Raw genomic sequence first — 24,637 nt, 5'->3', positions numbered from 1 at the left:
GAGCACTATGGGCTCTCCTCCTGCTCCTGCCCCTGCCCCTACCCCTGCCCTGCATCTTTTGGCCTCTGAGGCATCCCGGCTGCAGGCCCTGGACAGAGGTCCCTCCTAGGGCTCCATCAGCGCAGTACTGAGCGCTCAGGTGTGGAGTTGAGTGCTGCCATGCAGGCAGGAATTGATCCCTCTATGCCTCAGTTTCCCCACCTGTAAAGTGGACCTGGCTGATGTGCCGCCCTCTCCCACCACAGCCTCCTGCCTGAGTCCCTGGCTGAATCCCTCCCTCTCCCCAGGGTACCTGGTGGTGCCAGCGGGCGGTGGCGGCACCTTCCTGGGCGGCTTCTTTGTGAACAAGCTCAGGCTCCGGGGCTCCGCGGTCATCAAGTTCTGTCTGTTCTGCACCGTTGTCAGCCTGCTGGGCATCCTCGTCTTCTCCCTGCACTGCCCCAGCGTGCCCATGGCGGGCGTCACAGCCAGCTACGGTGGGAGGTGAGGGCCAGGTGGCACCTGGGTACAAGTCGGGGCCCCGAGCACCCGTGGTCCCTGGGGAGGAGGAGGGGTGTAGCACTTGGGAGACGTGGTTTTTGGAAGGGGCTACGTCACAGGACAGCAGCAAGGGCAACACCCGCTCAGCAGGGCACCCGGCAGCATCCACATGAAAGGGCGCCATGCCAGCTCTCAGAAATGCCTGCTCTCAGGTCCCAGCTGTGCCCCTGGGCAGTGACATGCCTCTCTCGGCCTCAGCCTTCTGCTCTGTAGCTCTGTAGCTCTGTCAAATGGAACAACAGCCCCAGTGTTCGGGGTCCTTGAGGCTGGTCTCTCGGTGACATAAAAAGTGTCCCAGGATGCGCTTCTGGTATTGCCATGTGCTGGGAATGGGAGGGGGATCTGCTGGTCAGGTGGCAATTAGGGGATATCCAAAATATGCACAGGTAGCCTGCACCTCGGCCCTGCCCGCAGGCCCCGGGAGTGCACCTACAGGCGCCGTGCAAGGCCGAGAAGCACAAAGCGGCCGTTGTGGCATTATCGGAAACAACCTAAGAGTCATCCGGGTGGACAGGGTCACTACGCTGTCCTCACAACAGAGGCCCTGCCCACGAAGGAATGGAGGAAGCTCATCCTGGGTCACCGCCAAGACACGCCGTGAAGTGGGAAAAAGGAAGGAGTTGGACAGTGGGCGCAGTGTGCTCTGATTCAAGTGAGAAGTGCAGATGTTTGTGACTGCTGAGGGGCGTGTACGTGCAGACGGCCCCTGCAAACACACAGCCGGCCTGTGGCTGGAGAACCGAGGACTGGGGTGGGGCCGGGGCCGCAAGGCTGCCTTTGTGTACCTGGCGCTCTTTCTTTCCTAACGTTTGCATTTGATCGATGTGAATGTGTTGCCTGTCCAAAAACGAACTAGGGAGAGGGGCTGTGCATCAGGCAGATGGTGCTGGGGGGCATGGGTGTGCCTTCCTTGTGTGAGAAGGAAAAACCATTCTATCACCAGAAGGCAGTGCCCAGCGTGCTGGGGGCGGTGCAAGCTTGGCAAATTTGTAGACCCAAAATGCAGGCTGCATGGGGATGAGCCCCAAGCCTGACCCTGTGCCTGCTGGGCGCCAGCATGGCTCTGGCCTGGGCCCTACCGCTTGCTTGTCCCCCCTCTGCAGCCTCCTGCCTGAAGGCCACCTGAACCTAACGGCTTCCTGCAACGCTGCCTGTGGCTGCCAGCCAGAGCGCTACAGTCCCGTGTGCGGCTCGGACGGCCTCGTGTACTTCTCACTGTGCCATGCGGGGTGCCCTGCGGCCACCGAGACGAATGTGGATGGCCAGAAGGTGAGTGGGGCTGCTGCCTACCGCCCCGTCCTCCCCTGGACCCTGGGAAGGGGCCCCCGTGCCTTCCCCTTGTAATCGGAGCTATTGTTGGGCTTCCCAGGTGTACCGAGACTGTAGCTGTGTCCCTCAGAATCTTTCCTCTGGTTTTGGCCATGCCACTGCAGGGAAATGCACTTCAACTTGTCAGAGAAAGCCCCTCCTTCTGGTTTTCATATTCGTTGTAATTTTCTTTACATTCCTCAGCAGCATTCCTGCACTAACGGCAACTCTACGGTAAGCCGGGGTCGGGTGTGCGCTTGTCCAAAGCTTTCCTTGCAGCACCCTGAGGCGGAACTCTGCAGATCCTGAGACGGGGGCACTCCAGGAAACACCCAGGTCTAAGCAGGCCTGTCTGTCACTGGTGGCAGGAGAGACCTCACTGTCTCTGACCTCTGACGAGGAGCTTCCCACTTGGGGAGGTGACAGTGTGGCTGGGGGCTGGTCCAGGAGGCCACTGGCCTGGGGGGTGACTTGGCATGCAGCCCCACTTCTGTGGGTGCTTATGCTGTGGTTTTCTATTGCAGATGTGTCCGTGACCCTCAGAGATCCTTTGCCCTGGGAATCCAGTGGATTGTAGTTAGAATACTAGGTACTGTGCGGTGTGAGGAAGCCATGGTCAGTTGCGCAGTGTGCTCACTGCACAAGGGCATGGGCAAGTGTCTAACTACCAAGCGGATGTGCTTTCCAGCAGGGGGCTGTTCCCGCCTGGGAAGGGGTCCATTCCCTAACTGTCCACTAGAGGGGCCCATCGTCATTTATTTGCCCAAAGGCTTTCCCTGGGAGATCATGGGAAGCTCGCAGCCCCAGTGCTGAATGCCCAAAGAAAGGAACATTTAAGCTCTCTTTGCACCCCCTGAGAACTCCAACAGCCAGTATCACCTTCCCAGAACCCATCATTCCAGGCCTTTTGGCTGCTTGCCTCCTGCCCGCCCCCTGCCCACCGGGAGCATGAGTGCTGAGTGGGCTTCTCTCCGCAGGGGGCATCCCGGGGCCCATCGCCTTCGGCTGGGTGATCGACAAGGCCTGTCTGCTGTGGCAGGACCAGTGTGGCCAGCAGGGCTCCTGCTTGGTGTACCAGAACTCAGCCATGAGCAGCTACATACTCATCATGGGGCTCCTGTACAAGGTAAGCAGGCCCAGGGAGGGGACAGAGCGTCTGCTCTGAGGGTGGCTGGGGGCTCCGGACACGCCGCAATCTTCCAGCAGCTTTGACCACAGCCTAGTACATCACAGATGTCCCCGCAGCCGGTTTCTAGAAGGCCCTTCCCGCATTCCTCATGAGTTGGTTGTGGGGGGAGGCAGGCCAGCTGCAGGGCCTCCTCCTGGGGTTCACTGTCCAGGCCCCAGGCAGCTCCCTCTCCCACCTCCTGGGGCTGCCCCTCCACAGTGTGGCCTTGCACGTACCTGGGGTGCCCGTTAACTAAAAGCTTTGCAGAAATAAGCAGCTCCTCCTGTTAGAGCGGCTTGATTAGCTGGTCCACTCCGGGCCTCGGTCTGGGGGACCGGCGGGCAGGTTGCAGCCTCTCCATGATCAGTGCGCCTTGAATTCCACTGGGTCTCTTAGTCTGGCCCTCATTTTTCAAGCTAACAGAAACTTTCTGTTGTGACTCTTGGCGTATGCTACCTGGGAGGAAGCTCAGTATTTGTGTTTGGAATTTGCCCCCATTAGAGGAGAAAGCACAAAACCTTCTAAATAAAATGCGGTCCCAGGGCCAGCTGTTCAGAGGATCTTGATGCTCTTCCTTGGCTGATGGGCCCAGGAAAGTTCATCCTGCAGGAACCCCTGGCCTCAGGCTTTCCAGGAGGGAGGTTAGAGAAAGGGAAGGAGCCCAGCTGGTTCACCTCCCCTGGCATTAGCAGAAAATAGGCGAATCTGAGCAGGGCCTTGCGTGGCTCTGGAGAGAAGCAGTGGGTTAAAGAGAAATATACCTCTGTTTCCACCTCATCTGAGGTTTCACTTTCCACAGTTTCAGTTACCCGAGGTCAACCGCAGTCTGAATGTATTAAATAGGAAATTCCAGAAGCAAACAGTTCATAACTTAAAGCATGCACCATTCTGCACAGTCTGGTGAAATCTTGATCTGTCCTGCCCAGGACTCGGATTCTCCCTTTGTCCAACTTTGGAAGAAGCGGGGTCAGAAATTATTGTGCAGGGAGCTTTGGGGATATTGGATACTAAGGCCCAGGCCCTCTGTGATACGTCTTTCGCTTTGGCATAAAATAACGGATGACTCTCTGTCAGGCGCATCTCTGCTCAGGGAGTGGTGGTGTTTGGGGAGGCCCAAAGGCACATGAGCATCAGGAAATTGGCCAGATGACTTCATGAGACATAACCTTTGTCCAGTGTGTCCAGGCTGTCCACGCCACCACCTGTTAATCACTTAGCAGCTGGTGTGGTTACCACATTCCCCATCGCCGTATCACAGTGCCATGTTCAAGCCACCCTTATTTACCTAATCATGGCCCCGAAGCACCAGAGCACTGACGCTGCCGTTCACCTCTGCCAACGGGAAGCCGGAGGTGCTTCCTTCAGTGAGAAGGTGTGGTTCCTTGGCTGGGCTCAGTACCACCCTTGGACTCACGCGTCCATAGGGGTCTCAGTGTCTGCGGATGAGGGGGCTGCTGTACGTTCCCAGGGAGCCGCCCCCACAGTCTCTCTTTGCTGTGTTGGATGCATCCCTTAGCTGGTAGCAGCAGGCTGAGAACCCTCCACACGCAGCCATCCCCTGGGCTCAGCACAGCCAGCGGGAGCTGTGTCCAGAGGGTCAGACTTGGCCTCAGCAGCACATGCGTCCATGTTAATTTTATAGCAGGGGAGCACACGGTGTCTCCTTATAAACACCCTCGCATTCCACTTTGTCCTGCACTGAGTCAAAACAGCCTCACTCCCTGAATGCAGGCTCAGGGCCATCAGCCAGGCTGACACTCCAGGAGGCACAGTGGGTGTTTCTGGCCCACGCCCAGCGTGGAAATCATAGTGGTGCATGTGTACTCTGCGTGGGCACTGCGGCAGCATCCGTGCTTGGACCGCACCGCCTCTGGGGCCCACGCGGGATTCCTGCTACATCGTCTCCTAGCCCTGCAAAGTTGGTGCGGCCCCTCATTGTTGACAAAGAAACCAAGACCCTGAAGCTTAAGAACTGCCCATGATGGCGGCACCGGGGCTCGAACCCTGGCTGTGGTGGCGACCAGCGACTGGCTCTGTGTGAGGTTCCTGTGGCCACCACGACAAAGGACCGCAAACGGGGTGGCCTAACGTAGCAGAACCAGATTCACTTACAGATCTGAGGCCAGAAGTCAGAATCAGGGCGGGGGCAGGGCTGTCTGCAGCTGCACGTGGCCTTTCCCTCTGTCCCTGCCTCAAGTCTTCCTCTCCTTTCTCTCATGAGGACACCAATCATTGGATTTGGCGCCCACCTTAGATCCAGGATGATCTCATCTCAAATCCTTCATTACATCTGCAAAGACCCTGTTTCCAAAAAAGGTCCCATTCACAGGTGTCTGGCAATGTCCAGCCCATGACAAGCCCCCCAGTCCTGTGCCTCTGTTTTTAGTCAAAGGGTCTGTTTCATTCCCTCTTTGACAGTATTGGTGTCTGCTCTACAAACTGGTTATTTGGGAAAGATACCCTCTCAGGGCAGGATGGGTTTCCGTGGACCTGGCGAGGGTGCTGCAGGCTGGGGCAGGGACAGGACTGGGACAGGCCCACCAGTGTCCAAAGGCTCTGGCCGGGCTCCCCACGAGGTCCGGTGGGCTCCTGTCTCCCCAGGTGCTGGGCATCCTCTTCTTTGCCGTAGCCTGCTTCTTATACAAGCCCCTGTTGGAGTCTTCAGATGGTCTGGAAGCTTGTCTGCCCAGCCAGTCCTCGGCCCCTGACAGTGCCACAGAGAGCCAGCTCCAGAGCAGCGTCTGACCACCGCCCACGCCCACCCGGCCACGGCGGGCACTCGGCATTTCCTGATGACAGAACAGTGCCCTTGGGTGATGCAATCACATGGAAACTTCTGTTTGACCTGCAACCTTCTACTTAACCTGTGGTTTAAAGTCGGCTGTATCCTCCTGTCCCCAGAGCTGTACGGCCCTGCAGTGGGTGGGAGGAACTTGCATAAATATATATTTATGGACATGTATTTTGCATCAGAACATATTTATAGAATGTGTTTTATACCCGATCATGTGTGGTGTGCCTGAGGGCAAGCTCTGCAGCCCGAGGAAAGCTTGTGTGTCCTCAATTAAAACTGTGCATATCGAAATATATTTTGTTATTTAAGCCTGTGTCCCCGTACCGTGTGCTTTATTTCTATGAGTTTGCAGAGTTTGGTGGTCTCGCCATCCTTGGCCCAAGTCCTGTAGTCAGCCCTGTGGAATCCGCGGGTATGAAAAGTCAGCCCTCCTTATCCACAGGCTCCCCACCTGAGGATTCATCCCACCTTGGATGGAAAATGCAGTTTTTGTGGGAGACGGAACTGGAGGGTACAGAGGGCTGACTGCACATACAAATGTGCATACGTGAGTGCACATACGTTCTCATAAAATATGAACGTGTCAGTAAAATTGCTCCTCATCTTGTGTTACATTTCCCTTGTTATACTTGGGGTGAACAGCTGGTATCAACTGCCTTGTGTCCCCCAGAGCCATATGTTGAAGCCCTGGCCCCAGGATGGCTGTGTTTGGAGGCAGGGCCTTTAGGAGATGATTATGCGCAGGGTCATAAGGGTGGGTGCAGGTCCCACAGGACTGGTGTCCTTAGAAGGAGAGACCCCTGCCATCCCTCCTTATGGCCAAACCCTTCCCGCTCGCTGAGCCCTGCAGCCCCAGGCCCTCTCTGAGGACTTAGTTTCAGCTGGGTCAGATCAGAACCCACAGGTGGTCCCCAGCACTGAGGACGCCGCCCTTGCCCTCCGGTGCTCAGAGTCTGCAGTGCCTGCCAGGAGTTCTCAAAACCCAATGCGTCAGTCAAGATCCCCCCCAAATTAGGGTGCAGTCCAGGGCTGGTGACATTTTGATTTGCCAAGTAAGGAGATAAAACACAGCCATAAGGAGAGGGGCCCTGGGCTCACCAGGACGCTTGTGTGGAGCTCACTGCTGTGACTGCTGGGCCAGGGAGGAGCATGGGGGGCGGGCACAGAGGGCCGAGTTGGGAAATGAGGAGGAGCAGGAGGTGCAGGGAGAAACTTCCCGGGGGAGGTGACATCTGCATCCATTTCGAGGTGACAGAGGGGAGCACAGGGACAGACCCCAGAGGGAGTACGGGGGCTCCAGGGAGCCAGGGAAGTGGATCGCCACTCAGAAGGGAGTGGGGAGGACGAGGAACCTCACCAGGTCCCACCTTTGCCATGTTCATCAGGAGTCCGGAGATCTCCCCTGCGGTCGGGAGTCATCAGAGGTGGGTGAAGCTGGGGTCAGCATGAGGCTCGGGCATGCTGGGCAGTGCCAGCTCCCAGTGACTTGCCTCCTCCAAGTGTCACCGGAACCCACTTCCAACAAGCAGGACTTAGTGCAGGGCAGATGCCACATCCCTGACCGGGTTATGAGAGACCATGACACCGCCCAGCCCACCTTCTCGCCACTCTTCTCAAGGGCCGCCCTGGCGGGAACCCCACATGACCAGGAACTGGCCTCTGCCCACGCTCGGCAAGAAACCGGATGCTCAGCCCCCAGCCTTCGAGGACCGGAATCCTGCCAAGGGCCACATGAGCCAACCAAGGGTGGACGATGCCCTGCAACACCTGGATTGCAGACACGTCAGAGACCTGGCTCCGTGGCACCTGAATTCTGGACCCACAAAGGTTTTGACGTAGTCAACATGTGCTGTGAAAAGTCACCAAATTCTGAGGCAGTTTGCTCTGCAGCCATAGCTAACCGACACATTGGGCAACAGCACAAAACAAGGGCCAGTCCTTTGCTGCTCACCCGTTCTCCGTGGGCATGGACCTCGCCCCCCAGGCTCATCTATGGCAGTGGCTGGCTCCTGGCCACTGGGCTGGGGCAGGAGGGAATCTGCAGAAGGCGCCAGCCATCTCCTCCCAGAGTCCCACGAGACCGTTTCAGTGGATGCCTGCCCTCATGTCCTCTGCTCAGAGCTACGTCCCGTGGTCCCGATGAGTGGTCGGGGAGGCAGGAACCAGCCGTGCTCCCAGCTGAAGGAGGCGTTCTGGTGCTGGAGTGTAGGTGTTGGGGCACAGCTGGCCACACCTGTCAGAGACGTGTGGCACTGAGCATCCATGTGGAGGTGTCCCCAGGGCCCTCGGGGAGACTCATGGGAGCTGTCAGCCTGCGGGCTGAGCTGAGATTGGTCAGGGGAGCTTATCCGGGAAGGCTGGGCAGATCCAGATGGAACCCAGGGACCTCAGGACTGAGCAGGTGCAAGAGGCTGTGTCCTCACATCAGGAAAGGGGAGAAGAGCCCAGGGACACTGGGCAGAGAAGGGATGGGAGGGAGGTGGCACACGCGGTCTAGCCACCAAGGGTGGTGCCTGCTCTCTGCTGCCAGTGGTCGGGATGGTCTCTGACTCACAGATGACGATTCCAAGGGTCTGTGTGGCCCTGTGTGTTCCCCGATGTCTCACAGTGACAAATGGACAGAGGCAGGGGCTGTGGACTGACAGCATCCCCCAGTTCATAGGTCGAAGCCCCAGCTCCCGGTGTGATGGTGTTAGGAGCTGGGACCTCCAGGAGGTGACTAGGGTGAGATGAGGGAGTGAGGGTGGCCCCCCGATGGGATTCGTAGCCCTGTAAGAAGAGGAAGAGACCAAGCTCCTCTCTCCTCTATGTGCTGACACGGCTAGAAGACAGCCATCTGCAGACGAAGGTGAGGACCCTCCCTGGGAGTCCAGCCTTGCTCGTGGGCTTTGGGCCTCCAGAACGTGGGCAAGGCGTGTCCGTTGTTCGAGCTGCCGAGCTATGGTTCTGTGATGGCCGCCGAGCTGACAGAGGTGGTAGTTTCGACTCCGGTCTGGGGGCTCCAAGGGCTGTCCCACTCCATGCCCTCCCCCACCCTGGATGCCAGGAAGGAAGAGAAACGTCCTGAGCTGCAGGGAGGATAGAGGGAAGGAAGAGGACCAGCACGTTCGCACAGGGCACACAGTGGAGGCTCCGGCCCAGGATGGAAGGCAGGTATTCCAGGGAGCGGCCCCCAAAGCGACCGGGTGTATGCTGGGCTGCTCATCGGCATTGCAAGGCGTCCATCTCCCTGCAGGCAGCGAGACTTCACGGTGCGTGACGGATGAGGCCATCAAGCCCAGATTCCCTTCCCAGGTCCGGGAGGGCCCCTCCGGTGGGCAGCCCGGGCTGCCGGCCACCCGCTCAGGCTCTCCCACCCCTCAGGCAGCTCCCAAGAGCTGCGGGGTCTCTGCAGCTCTTGAGCTCTGCTGCCCTTGTCGATCTAAGCTCCCCTTGCCTTTCCCATTGACAATTGGCCTGGCTCTGACTCAGGCCCAGGGAGGAGACAGGAGTAGATGGCTGACAGGGACAGTTGGGACACAGGGGCAGAGTGGAGTCTGGTTGCAGCCTGGTCCCGGCCCCAGCCCCCCAGGCCTGGTGACCCAGCCTCTGTGTGACTCAGTGCAGGGAGCGTGTGGCTCCTGGCCCTGCCACAGAGGCCAGAAGGCACCTGCAGATGCCCACACAGCCCCCACGCTTCTCCGGGATCATGGGCGCACCCAGCCTGGCGGGCACATGGACCCTGGGTATGCCCTCGGCTCCATGCTGGCCTGGGTCCTGGCTGCCTCCCACAGCCGGCCCCTGTCCTCCCACGTCCTGGGAGGAGCCCCTGGGATTAGCCAGGAGGGTGCCGGCCACAGGGCCCGGCTGCCCGTGGGGAGAAGAAAGACATGCATCCTGGGAGAGGGAGAGGCAGGCAGGAGTCCTCCAAGCCCATTGGGTTTTCCATCGAGAGATTTTCCACGGCTGCTGGGATGAGGGCTACTGGGACCTCCTGTGTGCTGTGCATTAAATGCTCTTCAAGAGTCAGACGCCAGTAGCAGCTGGAAATGTCAAATTTTCTGGTTGTTGGACAAGTTCCTCTTATTCTTGTGTGCATTTAAAAATTATCACTGAATTTGGCCGGGCACGCTAGCTCACGCCTATAATCCCAGCACTTTGGGAGGCTGAGGCAAGCAGATCCCTTGACCCCAGGGGCTTGAGACCAAACTGGGCAACATAGCGAAACCCTGTCTCTGCAAAAAAATACAAAAAATTAGCCGGGCATGGTGGCGTGCACCTGTAGTCCCGGCTACTTGGGAGGCTGAGGTGGGAGGATCGCCTAAGCTTGGGAGGTCAAGGCTGTTGTGAGCCATGACTGTGCCACTGCACTCTGGCCTGGGTGGCAGAGTGAGACTCTCAAAATAATAATAAGAAGAATTCCTACGACCCAACAATTAAAGGATGATCCAATTTAAAAATGGGCAAAGGATTTGACTTTTATTTCATCACAAAAGACATAGAAAAGGCCAACGAGCCCAGGAGAAGATGCTCAAGATTTTCCCACTCAGGGAAGTGCAAACCGAAGCCACAGCGCTGACTGTATCAAAAACAAAAGCAACAAACAAACAAAACCAGAAAACAACAAGACGTGGAGAACTTGGAATCCTCACACACTGTGGGTGGGAATGTAAAACGGTAAAATGGCACAGCCACTTTGGAAAACAGTTTGGCGGTTCATCAAAAAGTTAACCAAGGAATTAGCAGATGACCCAGCAATTCCACTCCTAGTATCTACGCAAGAGAAATGAAGACCTATGTCCACATAAAGACATGCATACAAATGTTCACAGCAACATTGCTCATAATAGTCAAAAAGTGAACCGGCCCGAATGTCAACTGGCTGATGAGTAGGTAAATCAACGTGGGCTGTCCACACAGGGGCCCTCGCTTGTCCGTCAATCAGAAAGAGTGAAGCCCCGCGCTATGATGCGCAGGTGCACAGGGACCTTGAAACATGCTCAGTGAAAGAAGCCAGACACAAAAGGCCACATGTTTTGTGATTCTTTTGTAAGGAATGTCCAGAATGGACAAATCTGTAGAGACAGAAAATGGACTAGTGGTGCCAGGGGCTGGGGGAAGTTGAGGCGGGAGCGACTGCCATGGGTGCAGGGTGTTTTGGTGCAGTGGTGAAATGTCCTGCGGTTAGATAATGGTGATGGTTGCACAACTCTGTGAACACGCTTAAAAAACCGAATTGTACACTTTAAAGGGTGAATATTTGGGGATGTGACATATCTCAGTAAAGCTATTATTAAATACATCCATCCATGCATTCATCGCTGACTGCCTGCCGTGTGCTTTCACTCCTGTAGACCCTGGAGATCTGTTGGTGTATCTGTGTCTGTTCCATAACTTTCTGGTGTCTATTCCATAACTGCAACTCTGCCAGGAGAGCATGTGTGGGCTCCATGTTCAGATGCACCACAATCTCCCTCCCTGCTCACTTCCTTAGGATGGCAGGAGGCAGGAAGGGGGCTTAGAGACCTACACTCCAACCCCACTGAGGCAGATGATATTTTCCAACAACGGCCACAATATGTCCCATTACCTCTGCTGGAGGTGGGGTCTGTGCACCCTCTCTTTGACCCTGGCAGGCGACTGGGACTGCCTCATGGCAGAGGTGACACAGCTTCTACTGGCAGTGCCTTCTGGGCACGCTCACCTTGGGAACCCAGCGCCATGCTGTGAGGAAGCCCAGGCCACGGGAGCCCCCGCTCTGTGCACCAGCTGTCAGCCAGGCCGAGTCCGCCGTGATGGGGGTGCCATCTTGGGTGCGCCAGTCCCCAGCTAGGATCTCTGTCCTCACTGCCCCTGTAGGGGAGGGAATCAGCCCTTCCCACCTAGCCACACCTGCAGATTTGGGAAGGAAAGAAGTAACGATGCTGTTTTAAGCCTGAGGGCCTCTGCTGTCAGTAAAGGCTTGAAAGAAAGTGAGGCAAAGGTTGATGGAAGCTGGAGGAAGGGAAGGCCTCAGAAGACAGGAACAGTAGGTTATGCAGTGCTGTGGCCTGCAGGGACACAGAGACAGAAAATGTGCAGATGCCCTGGGCGAGCGGCGACTCCAGGCAGAAACGCCAGCAGGCTTTATTGCAGCTGTGCGTAAGAAGGAGAAGAGAGGGTTTTTTTTTTTTAACTTTAGTTTTCGAGCAAAATTTAGATAAAATTAAAGCAGTCAGGACTTAACAGAATGTAAAAGAAAGCTGTTGACAATGCCAAGTGCTGATGAAGACTTGGGCAGCTGGAACACTCACCCGTCACGGGTGGACGTAGAGAACAATACGGCCGCTCGGGAACCCAGCTTGACAGTTTACTATAAAGTTAGACCTGCACCTTCTTATAACACAGAAATTCCACTCCTAGAAAAAGGCAAAATTATATTCGCTTGAGTTCAAGCGATCCTCCTGCCTCGGGCCTCCCAAAGTGCTGGGATTACAGATGTGAGCCACCATGCCTGGTTTACAGAATCACGTTTTACAAGCCAGTTTTACTGCACAATAGCTTAAAAAATAAAATCAAAAACACTGTTTCTCATTCCAAGATTCTCCAGGTGGCAAAGGATTCTTAAATTAATAAAAGGACGTCAGGCCCAGGCCACAGCAGCAGCAGAGGTTCTAAGGAGGGAGTCAAGGGTGTGGCTCAAAACTCCTCTGTTAAAACATCAGAAAAGTTTCAGGCGATTATTCACAGACTCTCTCGGATAAAGGAAAGGTCTGCAGTGGATCTTGAGGGTATACCTTAAAGACCCTCTACACGAAACACAGAGTTTCTAAGAATCTTTGGGGAGTTGTTCCAGGCCAACCCCCAGGAAACCCCCAGGAGAGGAGAGCTCATCTTGACAAGATTTGTAGATCGAGATTTGGGCTGATGGGGTGAACCTGAGGAAGAGCCATAGGACCCACAGTGTTTTTATAATGATTGAGTTTAACGTTCGTAGAAACTGCTGCTGTATTTGAAATTTCATTTCCCAGTGCCCTCTGCTGGTGTGTAGAGATGGCGGTTGAGTCTCGTGTGCTGACCCTGTGTCATGAAACCTGCTAGGCCCGCTTTTGTGCAGATGCCATGGGATTTCTACATAAACAGCCATGTCATCTGTGAAGAGGGAGAGCTTTTATTTCTTCTTCTCCAACCTATATTCCTTTCATTTCTTTTTCTTGCCTTAGTGCACTGGCTGGAACCTCCAGTACAATGTCAATAGGAGTGGTGAGAGAAGGCATCCTTTACTTGTTCCTCACCTTAGGAGAAAACAGTCCACCTCTCAATGTGAAGTGTGATGTTAGCTGCATGTATTTTTTTAATGAAAGCTCTTTATCTGTTAAAGAGGTTCCCCTTGTATTTCTAGTTTGCTGACAGTTTGTTTTTTTTTTTTTAACCATAAATGGGTGTTGAGCTCTGATGGCCGTTTCTGAGTCTGTTGACACAAGCCTACAGCAGATCTTCTTCAGTGTTGATGTGGTGGATTGCACTGATCGCTTTCAGAATGTTAAGCCTGCCCCCCACCCCCGGGATACACCACACTTGATCATGGGCTATGCTTTTAAATATTGCTGGATTCAATTTACTGGTGTTGGGTTAAGGATTTTTGTGTCTACATTCATGAGAGATATTGGTCTCTAGTTTTATTTTCTTGTACTGTCTTTATCTGGTTCTGGTATATGGGTAATGCTGGCTTCATAAAATAGCTTGGGAAATGTCTCATCCTCTTTGTGCTTTTCCAGACAGGGTCTCGCTCTGTCACCTGGGCTGGAGTACAGTGGCGTGAACATGCCTCACTGTAGGCTCAACCTCCCCAGGCTTCAGCTCAGCATCCTGAGTAGCTGGGACTCAGCATCCTGAGTAGCTGGGACTATAGGCACAAGTCACCACGCCCAGATAATTTGTGTAAATTTTGTTGCCCAGGCTGGTCTGTAACTCCTGGGCTCAACTGATCCCTTGGCCTCCCAAAGTGCTGGGATTACAGGCATGAGCCACCTTTCCTGGCCTTCTTTTCTTTAAGTTGAAATAATGTTAGACTTCTATGCACCTGTAAGAAATAAACAATACAAAGAGATCCCTTGCACACTTTGCCTGTCTCCCTCAATGGTAACATTCTACAAAACTGTACTTCGATATCACAAAAAGCCAGCACATCAACCTTATTCTGATTCCATGGTTCTGCTTGTACTCACTCGTGTGCGTGTGTATTAAGCCATGTCACTTGTGTGCGTGTTTATTAAGCCATGTGTACACACTCGTGTGTGTATTAAGCCATGTGTACACACTCGTGTGTGTGTATTAAGCCGTGTGTACACACTCATGTGTATGTATTAAGCCATGTGTACACACTCGTGTGTGTGTGTGTGTGTTAATCTGTGTGCTGTTATATCTCCTGTGCAGGTTCCTGTATTGACTGTGCTCGAATATCCATGTACAGGCTTTGTGTGAACATGAGCTTATCTCTCTGGGTAAAATCACCATGCTGTGTGGTAGTTGCAGTGCCCCCATCCCTTTGTATATTTGTTAGAAGAGATTGCATACATTGATGTTACTTAGAATTCACCAATGAAGACATCTAGGCCTGGATATTTCTTTTTCAGAAGGTCTCATTGAAAAAAAAATCAATTTCTTTAATAGATACAGGACTATTCACTTTATCTGTTTCTTCTTGGGTGAGTTTTGGTAGTTTGCAAAAACTTTTCAGCTACGAGGATGAACTAATTTTATGGAAAAGGGAGGTTGACCCAGAGGATGGAACTGAGAGCTCCGACGGCAGGGCGGCCCTGGAGAGCCATCCCCTGAGCTAGGACTGAGCCCTCAGCCCAGCCCAGTAACTTCACTCACCCAGATTTCAAGAGCGCATGCCCGGGAGACTGCTGCATGCCTCTCCCTCCCTGCTCTTTGAAAGGAGAGCTGACAGTGTGGTCTATGTCTGTCCCACTACTGGTGTTAGCTTGTCAGGGGCAGATCACTCTTCAGTTCACAGCTCTTCAGATGGAGAAGGGGGTGCACCTGGGAGCCGCACGCCTGCAGCACCTTGTCCACACCTGGACCTGGCTTGCAGGACAAGACCCTGGGCTTGAGTCAGAGTTTGACGTCACCATGGAAAGAGACCGTAGAGCAGCCAGGGCAGAAGGTGAATTTATTTTGCATGAGGGAGAATTGTGAATTGCCGGGGCCACAGAGTAGACTATGGCAGATGGCACTTTCCCCAAATGCCCATGCATTTGGACACATGAGCGTGGAGACCACAGAGGGGACAGATGAGCATGGTGACCACTGACGGGACAGATGAGCGTGGTGACCACTGACGGGACAGATAAGTGTGGTGACTGCTGAGGGGACAGATGCGCATGGAGACCACGGAGGGGACTGAGTCTCTCCACTCAGGGGGATGGTGGGACATTCCATGAGTCTGCAGAAATCTGGGGCACCTGCCAAAATCCAGGCATCATCCCATCAGATAGCAGCATGTGTGCATGTGAACATGTGACCTCACACACACACGCACACACACCGTTGTCATGCAGTGTCCTGGTGAATGGTGGCTCCTAGCCCATCCTGAAGTTGGGGTTGAATCCTGGCTCTGCCACTTCCAAGTCGTCTGAACTTGTGTGGATCATGTGACCCCCTGACTTAGTGTCCCCATCTGTGAATGGGGCCCATACAGGGACCCCCATCATAGGGCATGGCGAGGGTTAACCGCTGCACCTGTGCAGAGCTCTGGGGACACAGCTGGCCACAGCATGAGGACGGCCAGCATCCCCGCCAGTCCAGGGCCACACGGTGATCTTTCTGTGCTGAGCTGGAGGCTCGAGGCCGTGGACCCTGAAGCTGTGCAGGCTGTGAGGGCGCCCTGGTGCTTCCTCTCAGTGTCAGCTCCTTGGAGAACACAAAAGATGAACCGTAGGGAGCGATTACTCAGAACCATAATTTGCACTTAGATTGATTTTAATCGGCAGCACATTAGAAAGGCGCATGTGATCACCGTTTAATGACTGTGATAGGCGTAATCCATTTTATTCTCAGCTGGCTCCCGTGGTAATTACATTTCTCTTGTGTTTAATTCGTAACTTGATCATTTATTCCAAGTCATGTTGGGCTTGGACCTCGGGCTCTCAGGAATGGCCGCTGATGGAGCTCAGACCCAGCACTTCTGGAGAGCCGGCCGCTTGCTGCTGCCCGTGCCTGGAGGTGGCGAGGACGGGCTTTTCCATCACTCTCGGTGGGGGCACCTGCTCCAGGGGCAGCTCCACGGGCACTTGGCGGGACAGAAGCTGCGGGAATAGTTGATGTTGAGGTTGACGGTGATAGTGAGGACTGAGAGAATACGGTCACGTACCGTGGAATGATGTTCAGGCCAGCGACAAACCCGTAATACCACAGGGTCCCGTACAATATGAGACCTATTGTTGCTGCACCTTTTCTAGGTTCAGGTGTGTTTAGAGACACAAATGCTCACTGTTGCGTTACAGTTGCCTCTCGTATTCAGCACAGCAACACACAGCGCGGGTTTGTAGCCTTGGAGCAACGGGCGACACCATGTGGCCTCCGGGTGTCGTGGGCAGCGCTGTCTGGGTTTGCATGAGTGCACTCTGCGGCGTTCGCAACCAAACACCGACTTTCTCAAAACTCTCTCCAGCAGTAAGTGATGCACCGCTGCACCGGATGCAAGATCACGTGACCACGCGCTTCCCACGCACGCTCACGCAAAGATCTCACGTGATCACACGCTTCCCACACACACTCATGCAAAGATCTCACGTGACCACACACGCACCCAAGGCCTGCCCGTGCCTCCCCACCGCCCCCCTCCTCCGAAACCGAGGAAACCGAGGCACAAGGAGCTGATTGGCCCGTGATGGCCTCAGAGCTCATCAGCCAACCCCCCACCAGGCTACGCTGCCTCTTCTGGGAACCTCCGGTCTCTCCAGAACACCTATCCACTGGGGTTACGTTTGTCCAATGCCCCCACCACAATCACAGGGGAGCCTGCTTGTCAGGACAGGGCCGGCCACGCTGGCACCAGTTTAGTCCCTAGGGAGGGTCTTTCCCTGGCATCCCGGGGACTGAGCTGTCATTTAAGTTTAGGCCACTGACACCTGCTCATTCATCCCCCCACGCCCTCCCTCAGATTTCCTGAGTGTGCAAGCAAACCCCCCCACTGCCCTGGACGTGCTCATTCCCACCAGGGCGATCAGGGGTCCCCATAACTCATCAGGGCAGCCCCCGCCCCAGCAATCCCCACACCTGGAAGTCGCTCATTAAGACCTCATTAGCCCGTGCTCCACCTCCCACCCCATGGCCACGGTGAGTTTAGTCTGCAGCAACGACCCAACCACACCAGCTGGGCGACGAGAGCCACGAGAATGGCAGCACTGTGTACTCTCCACTTTCCCCAGAAAGGCCCGGCCAAAGCATGCACGGGCAGCCACGCCAGGGGCTCCTGCAGCACCTCAGAGAGACCAGGAATGGGGCAGATTAGCAGGGGTCAAGGGTCTGGGGTGAGGCCACAGTGCATGGAGTGCATGGAGGTTGGGGCATGTGTGACCAGCCAGGGTCATAAAACACACACAGTCAGAGCAGGGGACTCAGCTGCCGAGGAGGGGGGTGATGAGGAGGCACGGGCAGGCCTTGGGTGCAGTGAAGCGGGCGGGCAGGGGAGGGTGGCAGCAGGGTGTGGGGGCAGGAGGAGGGGGGCAGTGGGGAGGCACGGGCAGGCCTTGGGTGCAGTGAAGCAGGCGGGCGGGGGAGGGTGGGGGCAGGAGGAGGGGGGTGGTGGGGAGGCACGGGCAGGCCTTGGGTGCAGTGAAGCGGGCAGGCAGGGGAGGGTGGGAGCAGGGTGTGGGGGCAGGAGGAGGGGGGCAGTGGGGAGGCACGGGCAGGCCTTGGGTGCAGTGAAGCGGGCGGGCAGGGGAGGGTGGCAGCAGGGTGTGGAGGCAGGGAGGAGGGAGGCGGTGGGGAGTGGGGGCTGGGTCCTGGCTGCCCTGGCTGCCCCCCCACACCTTCCCCAGCTGGTCAGTGCCCGAGGGTGGGTTCGTGGGGCAACTGCGCCCGCTCCCTTCCACTCTGTCTGCTGTGGCCTGACCAAGTGGGCTGTTTTCTTGCTTTGTTGTTTTTTTCTGAAGGAAGAAGAGAATGAATTTAGAAGGCTGTAAACTCCATCTGAGCCTTACGCATAGTTCTCCTCTAATTGGATTTTCACCAAGGCCGTGATGGATGTGGAGTGTCGGCTTTCTGACAACGTCTTCCAGAGCAGGCTTTCTCTAGAGGGTGGACTGCCTGTGTTCTCCTGGGAGAGAATGCATTTTCTTCCGATGCCCAGGGCACGAAAGAGCTGGACGCAACAACAGAAGCGGAGGGGGTGGATTCTCTACCTGGGAAACCCAGCAGGGCACGCTCATGTTAGAACTAAGACCTTATAATAAGTGTGCAGATGCACCTGTTCTAAGGAAATAAAGGGTCCTGCCCTCCTAAGAATTCTGCCCTTGCAAGGGGCGTGAAACCTGCAGAGCTGCTTCCGGGCTTCTTCCTCCAGGAAGCCCTCTGTCCTCCTCCAAGCTGTAGACACAGGGCTGGTAAACGGGTAGCCAGGCGCCCCCACAGCCTCTGTGTGGGTCCATGGCTGAGCAAGTCCCGCCTGGCCACTCCCATCTCTGATGACAGAGTGTACCATGATGAGAGCCACTGAGTTAGGAAGATAGTGAGGGAAGATGCCCTCCGGGGGCTGGGGGGCTTCTGGACTCTGAGAGCCCCTGCGCCCATTCCTGGTTGTCGTGGCCACTTCCCGTCTGGGCAGGAGGACAATCTCTGTACCTGGGGAGTGCAGCCGCCCATGGAGACAGCTCAGAATAATGAGCTGAGTGTCTCCGTGTAGCTCCCGCCCCAGTGTGGAGCTCCTGGTACAGGATGGCAGGTGGTGTCTAAATAGCTATTCACGAGGACATTATCTCCAAGCACCCGGTGGAAACGAGCCTTCCTCCCTCCAGCTGAAAAGTGACAGGCACTTCCCTGTTTACTGAGGACAACAGTCAACCACAGAGCGGAGCGGCATGGAGCTCGCAGCTCTTCTGATGTCGCAGTTGTGACTGAGTGTCACGTCCTAAAGCTTCAGGATGAATGCAACTCTGCTCCACCAAGGGCCGGGGAAAGAGTGAGAAGACACCGGCGCCAGGAGCGGGGAAGAGGGGAGGGGCCGGCTGCTGCCTAAAGAGCAGGCCCTGCAGCTGTTTCTGAGCCCCCGAGGGCCCTCTGACCCCAGACACCTTCCCTGCCAGCTGAGCACCATTCCAGAGTCAGATCTTGGTTTTGTTTTCTTTCTTTCTTTTAAAAATATTTTATTATAAGGTGAAAAGAAAAGGAGAGTACACTAAGCCTTAGCCGTGATTGGCCCTTTAGTCTGAATTAGTATATCAGCTATTTTACCAAGAGCAGGTTTGGACGGTGCAGAGAGAGGAAGAGAGTATCAGAGTGCCCAGCGCCACAGAGAAGGGGTGGCTGGACATGGCGCCCATTGCAGGCAGATGGAAGGGGTGCCCCCAAACAGGCACTATGGGAAAGGCACCCCCAAAAGGAGCAATAGGAAAGGCACCCCCAAACAGGAGCGATGGGAAGGGCACCCCCAAAAGGAGCGATGGGAAGGCACCCCCAAACAGGAGCGGGGACCTCTGAAGGCAAGTGGCAGCAGCTTCCTAATCCTGGCCCCACGTTGTTCCAAAGGTCCATGAAGTTGACCAAAGGCCACACAGCCACGGGAGACACAGTGGCCACCCTGGAGCGTCTACAATGAAGGCCAAGGGCGTGTGGAGGAAGAGCCGTCTGAGCCGAGGCCTCGGGAGGAGCCAGCAGGCAAAGGAGGCCAAAGAAACCACGCAGTGGCGTCCAGGGCAGGGCAGGTGCGTCATCTGGACAGGATGCAGAGACATGCCCTTCCACCAACCATCTGAGGAGAACTTGGCACCCACACGTTGAGCCTGGAAAGGGCCACGCCAGGAGGCAGTGCACGGGGCAGAGCCTCTGAGCCAGACAAGGGGAGGTCCTTCGGGAGGCCCCTGCCATCCCCCGCTCTGGGTGGGCCTCTCCAGCCAGACTCTGCTCCCCAAGGGCAGGGCTGGGCCTAAGCCACACCTCGGGGTGCACGGGCTATGGGGGGCCGCTCCTGGACACGGAAGGACGACACCAGCTTCCCTGTGCCTCTGCTGGGGCCGCAGGTCCCATGTTGTAAGCCTGGCCACTACGCTGCCAGCCTAGCACAGCCTCCAGGGCAGCCATGGCCCAACCTGCCTTCCTAGCCTCAGGGGTATCCCTGAGCACATGGGAGTGCAGGAAAATGTACCCCCAGGGGATTCCCACTCACCTCCCGGCCACACCCTACCAGGCACTAGTGCAGTGCTGCAGCCACCCCTGGGCCTTGCCCACCCCCACCCACTCGGTCCCAGCACCACCAGCTTCATTGCCTTCCAGGCACTCAGCAGCATAAGAGACCTACACACACCACACACACACACACACACACACCACGTGCACACATACACAGAAGGGGCTGACTCACACACCACCCCATATGCAAGCCCCAGAAGTGGGCGTCCACTGAGCAGCAGAGATACCCATCCCAGAGGGCAAGGAGGATCCCTGGGGTCCCCACGAGGACACCTCACCCAGGTCCTGCCCACGCCCCCCCACGAGGCCCCTTTGGGAGGGCGGCTGCCCCCCACACCACTCAGTGCTAGAGCTTACCCATGCACCTCCAGCCCTGTGCAACCCTGCCCGTGCACCAATGACCCCACTCACCCCTGACCCTGCTCACCCCAACCCCGCTCACCCCTAGCCCCACCAGGTTCTTAAGCAAAAGCTCAGTCTGTATGCACACAGCAAACACAACTCTGCCTGTATTTCCTGGGGGTTTGGGGCTCACATTGGGCACTGGAGGCTCTCCTGAGTGAGTAAGAGCAGCAGCTCAGGCTTTTGAAGGCAAAATGGAATGGACGCAGGGCCCAGGAGACACCAACTGGGTGAGAGCAGGGCTCCAGAGCCAGCAGATGGCCGGGGTGGGGGATGCACGACCCTGCCACCCGCTCCAGCAAACCCGGTCCCCTGACTTGGGTTGTGTCCAGCAACCGCTTTCTGGGCTGGAAGGCAGAGCTGCCAGGAGGAAGGAGTCCCTCTGCAATGTCAGAAGCACCAAACACAGGGGAGACCTAACTTCCAGGGCCTGGGGGAAGCTGGGGTGGCCAGGCTGGTGGGAAGGAGATATTAACATTTTCCGAGAAGCCCTTTAATTCTTCCAAATAAACCGAACGAGTACAAACCTCAGCATGGAAGCACATCTTTCTAGAAGCTGGAAAATCAGACTCATCACAAAAGCTCGAGCAAAGTTAATTTTCTCTGACATTTCCTCTTGTGGTTAGTCTTGGAACCGGCAGGTGGCCAGAGGCGCCCCATTCTTTCCCATAAATGGACGGTCTCTAAGGAATCAAGTCAGGCCCTCATCTCCAAACCCTCATCCCATTTTTCCCCGGCCTGCACGTGGCCGGCTGTGCCCTGTGCCTCGCAGGCCTGTCCCCGGCTGTGCCCCGTGCCTCGCAGGCCTGTCCCCGGCTGTGCCCCGTTCGTCGCAGGCCTGTGCCTTGGGCAGAGTGGCTCCCTCTCTCCATCAGTCCTTCCTCCATCGCACCAGTGCTCGTGCAGAAGCCGAGGCTCACAGACATCACCTTAGGCACTGAGGATACCAGCTGCCCGAACGGACAGACGGACAGATGCTCAGCCTCCTCAGGCGCTGACCCATGGCTTCGCAGGCTGGATGAGCAGCAGGTCTCTACGGGGGACGTGGCAGAGGGGACCCCAGCCCCAGCAGGGCCCAGCGAGCCGGGTGCCCAGCACAGCACTCACCTGAGCAGCCGTCTCCACCCCGCATGGAGCCCCCTCCTGGGGACCGCCCCTTTCCAAAGACTCCCTGGTCATCTAAGACCCCCAGACCCTCTGGACGGCGACCGCCATGCCTTGAGAACTCACGGAGGCTGAGGCAGAGCCGTAGGGATCCTGCCAAGCTGCCTGATTCCTTGTGTTCCTGGCAGGGGGGATCCACATCATCCTCACCCCACTCCATTTGTGGGACGGGGCACCCAGGAGTGTCCGGGACTGAGGAAGGGGGTGGGCCTGAGGGAACCCCAACCTGCAGAAATAATCATGGAAGGGGTGGAGCAGATGCGGGGGACCCGCGTCCCCACCCTCACCCCCAGGGGCTGAGCCGACGCCTGCAGCCAGCGCCTGCATTCCTGTTCACATGGGCTTCCCTGGCCTCTGCGCCTGCTTTGCGCCTGCACGGCAGATGAACGCCCCCAGCCCCCTTGCCTGGCGAGTGGGCCTATCTGCCGTGGATTCCCCAGCTGCACAGTGCCTCGGGTGCCCGCGGTGGTCCTGCCCCCCGCCTCGCGTCGGCCACCTCTGTGCTCCAGCGGTGCTTCCTGTGTGCCCTCCCAGTAAACCTCCTGCACCTGACCCCAGTCTCCCCTCTGTCTCAGGGGGCCTGACAACCTCTGGGTGCCCGACGTCTCATCAAGTCCTTTGATACCCCAGGGGAGTGGGGTTGACAGTTTTCCAGGGGAGGACGGAGCTCAACAGAGGGAGTCACCTGCACGAGGTCACCACAGGCTCTGACCCCGCAGCCAAGGAAGGCTCTGCAGGAGCCCCGGGAATCCCAACCACAGAACAGGAGGGAGCTGCACGCTCTCACTCCACGCCCGCCCAACACCGAGCCGCAGGCCAGAGCCCTGGCTCCACCATTACTCACTATTATCTCAGATTTGCCATTCATTTTACCAGGAGAGAAACTGCGAAAGGAAATTAACATTTCCGTACTCTGCAGCGAGATACTCTCATGGACGCATTCTGAGATTTATTCTTTAATAATGGAAAGGAAACACCCTACTGGTTTCCAATTCGGGGCCTGACAGTTCATCCTATTCCAGGCAGAGAACCGCAATTCAATAAACGCGCTTTCATTTGTTTTGTTTTATTGACTTTGTTGTGTTAACTTTGTCGTGGAAAATGTCAAACATGGTAAACAGAATGAGGTTGGATCATGAACCCCCCTCCCGTGCCTGCCGTCACAGCTTCCACTGTCAGCCCTCACCTCTCACCCACTTGCCCGCCTGCAGTCTTCCCCAAATTATAGTTCTAATATTATCTGGCAAAGTCAAGAATTCCCCAATGATCCGTTGGCAGATTGAGAGTGGAGAGGAACAGTCTCAGGGAGCTGCCCTCGGCGCTTCTGTTAAAGGAGAAGCTCCCCAGCTCTGGGATGGCCCCTGGGAGTCTCCAGTACACCCCCATCGGGAATGACAGAGCCCCCAGGACTTCAGCGCAGCCTCTGCAGACCCCAGGCCGGGGAAGGAACCGAACATAGGGCTGTCCAGGAGTGTTCAGAGTAGAAACCAGCTGGACCACAGCCCCGGAATGTTTTAAAAGAAGTAATACTAAGACCCTAGGATTACATTTCCTCAAACGTGTTTTCTTTTCCTTTTTTTTTTTGAGACGGAGTCTCGCTCCATCGCCCAGGATGGAGTGCAGTGGTGCGATCTCAGTTCACTGCAAGCTCTGCCTCCCGGGTTCACGCCATTCTCCCGCCTCAGCCTCCCGAGTAGCTGGGATGACAGGCACCTGCCACCACGCCCGGCTAATTTTTTGTATTCTTTAGTAGAGACGGGGTTTCACCGTGTTAGCCAGTTGATGGTCTCGATCTCCTGACCTCGTGATCCACCTGCCTCGGCCTCCTAAAGTGCTGGGATTACAGGCGTGAGCCACCCGCCTCGGCCCAAACATGTTTTCTGAAGTGACTGGGCTGTGTAGACAAATCCGTCTGTGGCAGCGACGTGCTGTGATGAAGCTAATCATTAGCTGTCACAGGAAGCAGCAAATTATCTCCAGTCGGCTCTTCTCAGACCGAAGCATCTCAGGAACTAATGTCTTTATTATCAAGCCTTGCAATTTCCAGAGAAGACAAGAACCTATTCATGCACGACGCTGTTAGAATTTTCCAACTGGTTACAGAAAATGAAATCATGGGCTGGACCCCGCCGCTTGCCCACCATTTCCTGCCTTCACTTGTGGAGTAAGAGGCTCAGGAGCCACTGGCGAGAGACCCCCGGGGGCGTCTGGAGGGCCCCGCTGGCCACCTGGGTTCCAGTGCCCACGCTCACCATGTCTAGCTGCAGGTGACAAAATCCAAGTCAAACCAGCTTGAGGAAAAGCGGGGGGCAGGGCAGGACTCAGGGGCTAGAGCAACACCCCCAGAGCTCTGTGCCTCTTCCATCCCCAGCTCTGCCCACGGCCACCAGGAACCCACTCGGCATCCAGTGAGTGGGGCCGCCCTTCCCAGCAAGCCCAGCAAAAGGGCTCTGGGTTTCACACTGGCTGATGCCCCCATCCCAAGACCCAGCCCTGGGGCCTAGAGAATGGGGCCTCTGGTTGCTGGGGGAGAGCCAGCCCATCCCCCAGACCATGAGGGATGGGCTCTCTGTGACCCCGCAGAAGGTGCAGGGCTGGGGCGGGGCCCCCGTGAGTCTGGGAAGCTAAACCACCACATGACCCCTCCTATGCCTGGGTGCCAGCTGCCCACTGCAGAGCAGGGCTGCCTGGCCGGCTGTGATGGCCAACAAAGCAGCACCAGATTCCCCTCCAGAGGACATGCTTGTGAAACAGAAGTGGCATTTGGAAAGGATTACAGAGCCAGACTCCGGGATGCGAGGGCTGCTCAGGATGTAAGATCCTTCATTTGGTGATATCCGGCAGCCTCGGCCCTTTTTTAAAGAAAAATAAAATAACAGGTCTTCTCT

The 24,637-nt window shown here is 56.2% G+C and overlaps 1 protein-coding gene across 5 annotated transcripts in view; it reads left to right on the top strand.

Moving 5' to 3' along the window:
• SLCO4A1 (solute carrier organic anion transporter family member 4A1) overlaps positions 1-22,800 on the top strand; it is a 46,772-nt gene extending 23,972 nt beyond the window's left edge. For 2 of the 5 annotated variants that reach the window (XM_030825635.1, XM_030825636.1), the window contains 6 exons: positions 288-483; positions 1,644-1,809; positions 1,910-2,082; positions 2,373-2,437; positions 2,826-2,974; positions 19,524-22,800. In XM_030825635.1, coding sequence (XP_030681495.1) covers positions 288-483; positions 1,644-1,809; positions 1,910-2,082; positions 2,373-2,437; positions 2,826-2,974; positions 19,524-19,775 — 1,001 coding nt within the window. In that variant the 3' untranslated portion in view covers positions 19,776-22,800. Of the gene's footprint in view, positions 1-287; positions 484-1,643; positions 1,810-1,909; positions 2,083-2,372; positions 2,438-2,825; positions 2,975-4,747; positions 6,124-19,523 lie in introns of those variants that run through there. The other 3 variants (XM_030825637.1, XM_030825638.1, XM_030825639.1) reach the window with 3 other exon arrangements.
• Positions 22,801-24,637: the final 1,837 nt, after the last annotated feature.

This window comes from Nomascus leucogenys, chromosome 13, assembly GCF_006542625.1.
Source record: "Nomascus leucogenys isolate Asia chromosome 13, Asia_NLE_v1, whole genome shotgun sequence".
Taxonomy (NCBI): Eukaryota; Metazoa; Chordata; class Mammalia; order Primates; family Hylobatidae; genus Nomascus; species Nomascus leucogenys.
The sequence above is the reverse complement of the archived record's forward strand: the minus strand, read 5'-3'. Positions and strand labels throughout refer to the sequence as shown.